General features: G+C 42.2%; 1 protein-coding gene across 1 annotated transcript; it reads left to right on the top strand.

The window, feature by feature from the left end:
- Positions 1–8,830: 8,830 nt before the first annotated feature.
- LOC118796111 (osteocrin-like) lies at positions 8,831–11,134 on the top strand. The gene is made up of 4 exons (XM_036554942.1): positions 8,831–8,866; positions 9,910–10,124; positions 10,694–10,802; positions 10,895–11,134. Exons 1-3 carry the CDS (start codon positions 8,831–8,833, stop codon positions 10,776–10,778), a joined length of 336 nt encoding a protein of 111 aa, XP_036410835.1. The 3' UTR covers positions 10,779–10,802; positions 10,895–11,134.
- Positions 11,135–11,923: the final 789 nt, after the last annotated feature.

Raw genomic sequence — 11,923 nt, 5'->3', positions numbered from 1 at the left:
CATTGAAAACATGCAGGAAGTAAATAATGCCCTGTTGTCAGATAAAGTGTGAGTCCCTCTTGGCTCTTACATCAGTTATTTCTTTTTGAATTTGTCCATTCAAAATTTAAAAGCGTTCAAGGGAGATAGCTCACAGGAAACTCTCAAAATAATTAATTTTTAATTAATCTATGACCATCATCAAGAGAAACAGAACAGAGAATTACTCCCTCAGAGCAGAGAATTACTGTTTTTATTTCAATTGAAAGAATTGTGGGAAGAGGTTCCATGGTTAAGTTTGGAATCGATATTAGTTATTCTGAAGCAGTAAAATGATTTGACAGAAACACATGAAAGGGATTCTCCTGCAGCAGCTTTCAAGCGCAAGTGCTTGAATTCCCCTGCAGCTGCCTGTGAGCACCATCTCAAGCAGAAAGCCGACTGCTACCGCCTCGCTTGATACAGAACCTGAAGATCCAGGGCAGCCTAGTCTCAGGCATCACCTCTCTTTCTTCTCTGACATTACAGGGTTATTGTGTGCGTGTGTGTGTGTGTGTGTATGTGTGTGCGTATGAGAGAGAGAGGGAGAGAGAGAGAGAGAGAGAGAGAGAGAGAGAGAGATATTGTGTTGTGGGTAGGTTAGGTTGGGCATTTCTTTATGTCCCTGACTTCAATTTGGAGTGAGATGCAACAGCACTCCTCCTGTAGATTACAGCCTGTAATAACACCATAGTACCATAATTCCCATCCTTTCCATTATATAAATGGTTACTTGCAATAAGCTGTGGGAAGAGGCCCTCACTGTTTTATTATTATTTTATTCCTATGCCCTTACTTCATACACGTCCACACCCACTCAGCTACTAATGACCCAGATTCCCTTCCTCCAACATCCTGTTGGTTTAGGGCACACAGACATGGTGGAGCTAAAGTCTGATGACATGAAAAAGGAGATGAGGAAAAAAGAGAGCGAAGCACAGAGTGAAACAGGACATCAGAGGCTTAAATGACCAGTAGAGTGTATGTGATGATAAACAGGAGGGGATCCACCTGTTCCCCTGCTGTCATTACAGTCCTCACTCCTAGAAGGCGATTGCTATGTGGTTTAGCTCCCCCAGGTGGGGGGAGGGTATGTTGCACCTCTACTTACCCAGAAAAGTCACCATTGTTGTTATCACCAGAGTATTTTAAGGCATGTTTCATCAATACCTTTACTACAGCATAGATGAAGCACAATCTCACAGTGCTACAGAATACAGACAGAATACAATACCAGGGCACACAGACTGAGCACACTGCAAGAACGCAGATTTATGTAACAGATATGTGGCATGATGCTTCATCACACAGATGTAGTGCAATATACCAGCACAGATACAGCACAATACTATAGCAAAAGGAAATAGCAGAGGAACCAACACAATGCTGAATTCAGCTTCAGAGATTGTCTACCCATCAAAATCACTTTCAGAACTCAAAGTGTCATCTGAATGCGGTGTCAGGCCATGTCTTCTAAATTTAGTGTCACATATCAGAGTCATTCAGATTCAATACTGGAGATCACAGAAACATTTTGGTTCAATCTGAGAGATTACAGTGTCATCTGAATTCAGTGTAAGAGATGGCAATGACACCTGAGTTCAGTTTCAGAGATCACTCTGTGTTCAGACTCCCACACATGTACATGTAAATATGTGACGCCAGCATAGATGTTATTGACAATTTGACCATATAAACTTTGTTATATTTACATTATTAGAGTTTTGACCAAAAGTATTTGTAACCTGGATTGAATGTCCAGTGCTCTGACTTTGGCCCCAGAGGGGGGCTCTGTCGCAGGTAAGCACAACTGAGCCCTACTCCACTTATTTACGAACACCTTACGAACGGCATGAATAAACCATTTCAGTCATAACGTTTACAGCTGGCTATGCAAATGCCCTGACCTGTGCCTTCAGCTATAAAAGACATTCAGGGTGTTAAGTACACAGCACTCCTGATTTGCAATGCAGATGCTCCCGGGCAGTAACGTGAGAGGAGAAGGCGGGGGCCTCTTCCATTTGCGGCTGATGCATCTTGCTGATGGCTTTGTGTCACGCACGGCAACCTCCCACAGTCAGGTGTCCCAGATCTCCCCACATCACTGCTGCTCAGAGCACAGCTGTTGTGCTTTGCCTATAATAGACACTACTGATTTGCATATAATAAACACTACACAACCACATCCAATGCACACTGTAAGCTCACATATAACATACACTATACATTTACATCTATCTACACCCTGCAAATCTGTACAAATCCATGCATACTGCATGAGTCCACATATACGTAAACACTATAAACTCTCTGTATATACTCTATATATACTATAAACTATAAATCTCTTTACACACTTTTTGCACATTCAAAATACACAATATTTGCCAACATTTAATATATATACCATTCAGCCACTTGAAATACAGCATTCACCAAAATCTAATATAGAGTTTAGAAAAATTTAAAATAGTATACAAAATATGTCATTTGCCCTTGTGGCCAGCTGCTTGGATAATATACATTGCTAAAGTGTTCCAGAAGTTTTTTATTAATCATAATTAGATCTCATATCCTCATTTTGTCGCAAGACATTATTCTCCAGTGACAATAGGGCAAAGGTCATTAGACTAATTTCTGATGGTGTAACTATATCTTCTTAATGTAGTCTATGTCTATACTACAGAGAAACTCAAATATCAATCTAAGGGCACATTAGAGTTATGATCAAAAAGTAGCTAACACGTCACATCATGTGTAGACATCTTATCTATTTTTTGAAAAAGACATTGCCCCACAGTCTGTTTTTAGCTGTTGAGTGTTGATCGTCACTTGCATATGACAGGGAAACCCCACTGTCTTCACTGTGCTGCATTGGGATTCATTTATTGGTAATACATGTGCTAACAAGGGGCTTTGTGATGTCAAAAGAGATAAGCAAAGAGATGCTGCAAACATTTCAGAAACTTCAGAATCAGCAAATAATACTTCTTGGAATTAAACATGCAATTTGCATAAAGTGATAAAAGTATCCCTACCTGAATAAACACACAGTCTTAACTTGGCTTCTGTTTCGGGAATACTGGAGTGTCTGCTATGTGCTTATCTGTTTGCACCAGTGTTCCTTGATCAATAGTAGCTTTTTTTTTTTTACAAATCGGCTGGCTACACCCAGCCTGGAGATAATTTTAGCATGGAGTATCTGGTTTTTCTACTTTGCTACTCTGAACCATTCCTATAAAACAAGGCATTGTTTTAAAGGAATGGCAAATTAAAACTGCAACCACTAAACAAAACAAGGCACACAAGGCATTGTGGTTAAGGAGCAGGACTTGTAACCAGTTTGCCAGTTTGCCAGTTCGATTCCCAGCTGGGGCACTGCTGCTGTACCCTTGGGTAAGGTACTTCACACAAAGATTGCCTTCCTAAATATCCAGCTGTACAAATGGATAACACTGTAACAGCAAAAAAACTGTAACTGCGAAATGCCAATAACGTAATCTAATGTAACGATTAGAAAGCGACAAAATCTGAACAAGCTATTAATGCAGCATGGAAATAAAATCTTATTAGCTTTAACACAGCCTTTAAGTGGAATCGCTCAGTCATGAACACTCTTAAAACCACATGCATGCTACACTGTCAGCAGACTACCCTACCAGATGCTTCCTTGTCTCTGACATTGGGGGGCAGAAGGAGCTGAGCAAATGGCTGAGGCTGTGTTGCTAGGCATGCATGCAGACTCTTCTCTCGCTCATAACCTTCACGCAGGACACTTGATAAGTAAACAGTCACGGGATCTGGCCCTTGTAAGAAGATATGTCAAGTTTATTGCTGCCAGATATTTCAGTTGGGTGATTCAGGTTGTGATACTGAATTCTGTGGTGCATGGTTATCCTGCGTGGGCCAGTACCTCCAAGGTCAAGACGGTATTGTCATTTAGCAGACGCTCTTATCCAGAGTGATTTACATAAGTTATATTTTTGACATGTTATCCATTTATACAGCTGGATGTTTGCTGAAAGCGATTGTGGGTTAAGCAGCTTGTCTAAGGGTACAACAATAGTGCCCCAGCGGGCAATCGAACCAGCAATGTTATGGTTTCAAGCCTCCACAAGGCACTCCAAATTATGCAAAATAAAGGCTGTCAACTTGTTTTGGGATGTGTGTATGATGCCACAACAAACCAGTGGTGTGAACACTTCACAGTCAGGAAAAGGCGAGGTATTAGAGCTCTTTATGGACTTCATAGGCTACTGAGTCTCAGGAACCTATTGATATACACAGCATGTTCATCCCCAACACTGCAAGACACATATATTCAAGATAATATCCAGAGTACAAGCAGAACTTTCATATTCCAAAGCCAAAAACATTAGCAAGCTCACCTTTGCATGTTGTCCTGTCAAGCTATAGCACAGCCTATAACCTGATGTACAGATACCAAGTGAAAGGCATTTTTTCAAGAGAATGGTGAATAGATATTTTTAAGTATTTTATAGTGTGTTTGATTATTGTACTGTTTTAATGCAATCACTTTTTTGTATATTACTTTGATCTCTGACCTTGGATGTTTGTACATGTGATCATTTGTGCAGGATATGCACTTGAATGCATTCAGGAAGAAAGGTCCTAATGGACTAATGATTTTCTAAACAAATTAATTACTAGCACCTCCCAGATTAATAACTAGACAAGTCAGTATCTAGCTAGTTAACTGATAAACAACTATTTTTGCAAGTAAGGTTTAAGATATGAATTTCATTACATAATCCAGACTTTGTTACTAGTTACTTCATAGATATTACTGAGACTGTAATAATCCCAAGGGCTGTTTGTAACTTCTTGTATCTGCAAAGTCATACACTGTTAGCTATCTGCTGCGTTTGGCGGGTACAATGGTCTTATTAATGCTGGTGACAACAGTGAAGCTAATGGGGCACCAGTTCTGCAGTTTGTCGCCTGTTTTTCAGGAAAGAGTCATTGAAATCAATGTGTACGGTGATGTTGTTGAGTGTACACTGAGAACACACATGGCTGCAATTCAGAGGGTGCGGATTGGTCAGGAGAGACAGGTGTGGTGTGGTGGCAGTAGAGGCAATAGAGAGATATGGATCAGGTGGGAGAGATAGGTGCACTACTGGTGAGTGTGTGTGCCCGAGACAGGTAGCGAATATAAAAATAAAAATGAATCCACTCACATCCAATACACAGAACACACTCATGTCTGTCTACACCACAGCTACACTCCCACATTACCGCCACAATCTGCAGATCAGGAACAAAAGCTACCCAAGATGCGACCGATAGTGCTGTTTCCAACCCCTTACAAAATGTTATTGCCTGCTAATATATTAATTACAGAAATTAATTACAAAAATTAATTTAATTACAGACAGAGCCCTTGAAAACAGTAGCCTGCAACCAGGAAACAAAATTCAATGTTGTTTTGCAAAAACTGCCACCGAGGTGGCAGTGTAGTGGCAAGGAGCAGGGCTTGTAATTGAAAGGTTGCTGGTTCAATTCCCTGTTGGGGCACTGCTGCTCTATGCTTAGGCCAGGTACTTATCCCAGAATTGCCTCAGTAAATATCCAGCTGTGTAAATGAATAACATGTACAAATTGTAATCTATGTAAGCCGTTTTGGATAAGAGCATCTGTTAATGCCAATAATGTAATCTAATCTCAAAGTGAATTAAAACTGCAACCACTAAACAAAACAAAATTCTATGCAGGCACACTTTGGCAGAAGAGAGTCACTTTCCTCTCATTAATCATTAGGACTGTATTTTTCCTTTAAAGAAAAAGGCAATTAATTATTCATTGAAAAAAAAATCATCTTACATTAGTCATTCCCCCATAGTCAGCAGTCTGAACAGACCTTAAGGGGCCACACCTTCCTTGACGATACTTAAGTCTGCTCCTGACCACCTTCTCTGACATCATCACGGCAGGTCTCTTTTCTCTTTTTTCCACATTACAAATGCACACAAGGGTTACAAAATGGCTGCACACATGGTTTAATTAGCACATGAGAGGTGTTGAAAGGTCACCCGTAATTCAGCCAGCCTTTGCACAGCAACAACTGTACCTCATTATTGAATCTATTAAAAGCTCAGGGTTTGTGTAAAAGCAAACAGACATGGGGCCCTCTCCCCAGCAGGATCTGCGAGTTCACTGTCTTATTACTGGGTTTGTTAGAGTACTGGGTAGAGTGCTGTAGTGTCTCATCGCAAGGTTGGTTGCAGTGTTGTGTTAGTGTATCAAACTTTTGTTACAGCAGTGTTGTAGGTCATGAAGGACACACACTGAATTTCAGGTCTATTAACACACACATTGGGTATTGTAAGACTCGTCACTCCAGAAGACAGGAAGGTAAAAAATAAGCATCTTTGAAATCATTATCATTAATTTCATCCCAGAAAATGTGCACATATCAGATTGTAAGATCTTGTCTGATAAGATGCAATCACTCTGCTTAATGCCAGAAATATATTTGAACTTTTAGAATTACAGTACCTCAGTCACCCAAATAGAAATCAAAGCCTACTCTCTGTTTCATATATGAATGAACACATCAGACACAAGTCTCCTTGCTCCTGAACTGTTATAGACAAGGAGAGAAATAGGAAGACATTCCCTCCAGTCTGAAACACTGCGATCCACAGCTCTATATATAGTGCCCTGCTGCTATTTTCCTAAGAGTTGCTGGGATGATCTTAATATAACTGCAGTAATAAAAAAATAGCTGGTGGTCTGTTTGTATTTAAATATAGTATTGGATTTGTAGCCTTGGAGAGTGCAGACAGGACCCGTGCAGAAGGGACCCCTTGGTGTGCCTGTGCCCGCTGGTTTAGACTGGGGGGAGAAATGAGGGTCTCAGGTATAGAGAGGGTGTCCAGGGTGTCCACGCCCTGCTTCCATAACAGGGTCACTTCAACCCCTCTCTCATGTGCAGGTCCCTGACCTTCCCTTTGGGACACAGGTTGTGCCTCATTCTGGAGGGAGGGGGCCAAGCCCAGCTGACCATCACCCCCCCATCACCCCCCCCCCCCCCACCAATGCTCCACACACCCAGCCAGCCCAGACTAACCTCATCAGGATGATGGAACTGACAGTTTCTGAGGGAGAGCGAGAGGGGCAAAGAGCAGTGGAAAATGGACAGAAATGATGTCAGAGAAACCGAGAGCTCTGATTGGAGCGGAGATTCCAGAGGAGAGCCTATAAAACCTGGTAAGTCCACACCAGGAACAGGCATAGAACCGAAACGGAACGTGACAAATTCTAGGAACTCTGTGTGGGAGTGTGCTCCAGCCTTTTGACTGAAGGTAGGGACCAGCACTATATAAGTTTGCATGGCGCGCATGCGTGCGTGTTTGCGTGTGTGTGTGTGCACGTGGTTGAAAGGGTGTATGCGTGTATGTGTGTGCACGTATATGTATGTCGGGGTGTTTGTGTATATTTTTAGGAGCTGCCCAACTGAGTTCACGTTACTACACAATGCATTTCACCTCACAATACAGAGAAATGCAGCAGCAAAAATTTGGCACACACCCTCAAGGGGCCCCTTCCTGTAATCAGTGTAAATTTCCTGTAAGCAGTATAAATTAGCATGATGTCAAATTCAAGAATATTTCCTTATCAAATAAAGTGTTAGCTTTCAAATAGTTAGCTTTTTGTCATCACATAAATTCATTAAGGCTCAACACACTAAAATATGTCTTTTACTCACCATTCTTTCATTGAATGGATATAATTTGTGCCATATTTTCTACAAACACAAAGAAAAAGTTACCAAGGGTTAAATGACCCCTGTGTAACCCCAACACCAAATCAGAATGGAAATATGTGGGATGACAAATCAAATAAAGATGATTTAAAGAGGATAATGGAATAATGCTCTAACTGTTTATGAATTTTCAGGGAAACAAGCTGAGCACACAAGTAAGAATATTGATGAGAAGAAATACCAGAGATGCTAGTCTAACATATTTTACCTTTATTCTGCCAGGAAGGTCATCTGAGAACTCAGTTCTCTTGTTCTGTGATGACTGGGGAATCAATGTGGGAAGGGAATTCATTGGCTTGTGCAGCCAATCAGCAGTGGGGGAATGATTACATTGGTGAGCAGATACAGAGATCCAGCTTGGCAACAGGACCAGGACACAAGGATTAACACCCCTACTCCTTTGAGTAGTGCTATTGGATATTTAATGACCACCATAAGACAGGACCTTAGTGTAATCTCTCACCCAAAGGACAGATGTGTTGATAAAGAGGAAAGACAGAGACTTTGTCATAGTATGCGTTAACAACTTGAAATGACTAAGACTTTGTTTTAGCATATATGTTTGACTAATACTGTGGTAAGTATATATATATATATATATATATATATATATATACTTAGATATATATATATATATATATATATATATATCGAAGTGTATATATTGATGGGGAGGTATGACAAGGATTATGGCATAATACACGCTGAGCAAGAGTAATGACTAAGAGAGTCTCTGATATACTATATTTTGTAGCTGAGACTATGGTGTAATGTTTGATGGGAAGGAAGAGGGACAAAGGTATAAAAATTTGGTCTAAAATTTCCCAGAGTACGGCATTGTGAAGTGGCGCACAGAGGCCTAGCGCTGACGCTGTGTGAGCTGGATAAAATGAGTCACTCCAGGGGAATTACCGTGGTGCGGAGCAGCTCCCATGCTCGACAGGTGTGTTGTGTTGTGCTGATGATTATGGATTAGGGTGTCGGCGAAATTGTATCGTTGCTTGTGATGGCAGAGGCCTGCGCATGGCGGTGGGCTTTGTGGCCTACAGAGAGCACAGAGTTTGCTGGCTCTTATTGTGTCTGAGAGAATCCTTTCTCACGTAGGCTTGGCCGTGGGGAGTCTCTGAGCTACGCACAACCAGCGCGCTCCAAAATAGACACATTATTTCCATTAGTTTGACCTTTTTACTGTCAGACTGAGAGGGTGTCGTGCACTGTGGGTGACTGGCACAACATGAGAGAGAGAGAGACAGAGGAGAGAGACAGAGAGACAGAACAACAGAGTGTGTGTAAGTGTATGTGTGTGTCTATGTGTGCAATCAGTGTCTTTGTGTGTGTCTAATCAGTGTGCATGTGTGTGTTTATGTGTGTGTGTGTGTGTGCGCATATGTGTGTGTGTTTGCGTGTGTGTGTGTATGTTTCAGATGCTGGGCTATGGGGGTGTGCTGCTGTCTTGTCTCATCGCTGTGACTGTGCTGTTCATTGGCTCAGGCGGCCTTCGATCGGCCTCAGTGACCGCACAGGTGAGGCAGACTGACTTTCCCTCTTATTCTGCACCAGTGCTGCCCTTGACTGAACTAGAAAACTCCAGGAATTGGACACACTACCTCTGTCATGCAGAGTTTGTCAATACCTTCCATTTTGGAGCATTGTGTACTTTTGTCATCAGCTTAAAATATTAACATAATAATAAACAGATAATAAACTGAAGTCCTTCCCATTAAATTTAGATTTTAATATCCAATGAAGATCTGTTATTGCTGAAAATGACTGAAATTTTCTCCACCCTGAAAAGTCATATGAAGTTCATATTAGACTGACAGTATTGAGAGTATTGAGACTGACTGAACATGTTATTGAGTTAATAACAATTAATTAATTAACAATTAATAACAATCATGTTTCAGACCTTGTCACCCAAACATGTCTGGTCACATATGGTAACACATGGTCACACCCATTCATGTCCAATAACATCCAGCCACATCTGGTCACATCCCTCGGGATTAGAATCTGAGCCAAATACCAGAATGGACCACTGCGGAAAGGAAAGGGACCAGAGAGAATAGGCTCATTTTTGTGATGGATCTACTTGCCTGCAGTATCTAGACTCAGAGGCACTGGAGGTTTCTGGTTCGCGGGTCCAGTCTGGTGAGGAGAATTCAGCCAGCAAGCCGACAGGCAGACTGCTCCTCCTGGACCAGCCGGTCCACCAAGAGAGTGCCTTGGAAACCAAGAGGAAGAGGAGCTTCACTGGGGGAAACGCCCCACTCGATCGCCTATCTGTCAGCAACATGGATGTAAAGGGCAAAAAGAGGTATTGTTACAACCCGGGAGTGAGGGAGGACCGAGAGAGATAGAGAGAAAGAGACTTCTAGAATTTGAAACGAGCGAAAGGGGTTATGCTCTTGAAAGTAATTAAACAAATCAATGCACTGCACCAATTCATTAAATTAGTGAAAAACTGCGTTGTTTACATGGATGGTCAAAGAAAGAGAACTTCACCATGATCTAATCACGCAAGGTAATACGCTACATCCAATTACTGCAGTGGTGTCCCAGTATCAGTTAAGGCTATTACTTCTATGTAGAAGTTACACTCTGTTCAAATTATGGTCATAGAGTTAATGCTGCCTCCTCCCCACTACTCCACCCCTGCCGCCACCCCCCCACCCGCCCCCCGATGTCATGGTGATGTCACAGTTCAGCTGTCACTTGATCGCCAGCCTCTTTGAAAGAGGAGTGGACCCCAGTTTTAGACTGTAACTAGGCTATGAGGAGCATGCGCAGCGCTAGCAACAGCAGTCCCTGATGCAGATTCTTCGGCAGGACCGTAGAGCTAGATCTGGGGCATTTTTGCGGCTGAGCTCTTTCTCTTTCCCCCAGGAAGGAGGTTGATTTGCCAAGGAGACGAGTGAGCGCTCCCATTGACCGGATCGGGGGAGGGCGACTCCCCAGCACCCGGGGTTAGGACACACTACAGGCTTGCCACAAGGTAGGACCCACATCAGCAGATCATCACACACATCCAAAAATCAGACTAACATGAGGTAAAAGCAGGATTGATGATAGTCTTTTTGTTTCTAGGTAGTCCTCCAGAGGAGACTGGAAGATACAGAATAAAAGAGTTTTAATCTACAAAAAACTATGTGCCCTACCCCGGCCCACTCCCATAGCACATACACACTGGCCCAATCCCAGAGCTCATACACACTGGCCCACTCATACAGCTCATACACGCAGGCCCACTTACACAGGTCATACACACCAGCTCGCTCCCACAGCTCATACACACTGGCCCACTCCCACAGCTATACACCAGCCTATTCCCACCACAAACAGCTGATATGTATTTTATGGTTTATGATTTATGTAATCAGTCCTGTTGCTATTGCTGTAAAGATTGAAATTTCCAGAAGATTAAACTTTTATCATAAAAAGAGTTTTGGATGTTTGTTTGCAGCATGTTACCATAGACCTGGGTCTCACGGAATGAATCTGCTAAGGATGGCTGGTAGTTTTGTTACATATGTTTTGAAAATGACAATGAAATGTAAGGTAAGGCTGCATTTGGCATTTGAATCCACGTTTTACCAGTGAGATATATATTTCTTTTCCCATGAACCAGCTAGCAGAGTCAGTGTTGATTTTAAGAGTCATTGTTTTCACGTTTGAGAGAAAGATGACCTGTTTGTAGCAGGTAGTTGAACCTTAGGGCTCACGTTTTCAGCATGTGCAGACTGGACAGGATGGCCATAAAGCTATCAGTCGGCTGTAATGTGTTAACCTGATTCGGTTTCAGCCCTATTAAAGACCCCCCACTCCTTTATCCAAATAATATGTTCTACTTAATTGAATTTGCTCTCAGTTTGTCCTCTACACCACTGTAACCAGGCAACAGACTGCGGGCCCTCATGAGGAGAGGGAACACAGCCAGACCCTGGGAGTACCGGCGCACTCTGCTCAAACTCGGCTATTAACACAGAAACTCACTCTCTGTCAGACACCGACACACACACACACACACACACACACACACACACACACACTCCCCACACATTCTAATACACACTTGAAAACATACTCTATGCACAGAAACATTCTCTTATACCTCAT

This window comes from Megalops cyprinoides, chromosome 20, assembly GCF_013368585.1.
Source record: "Megalops cyprinoides isolate fMegCyp1 chromosome 20, fMegCyp1.pri, whole genome shotgun sequence".
Taxonomy (NCBI): domain Eukaryota; kingdom Metazoa; phylum Chordata; class Actinopteri; order Elopiformes; family Megalopidae; genus Megalops; species Megalops cyprinoides.
The sequence above is the reverse complement of the archived record's forward strand: the minus strand, read 5'-3'. Positions and strand labels throughout refer to the sequence as shown.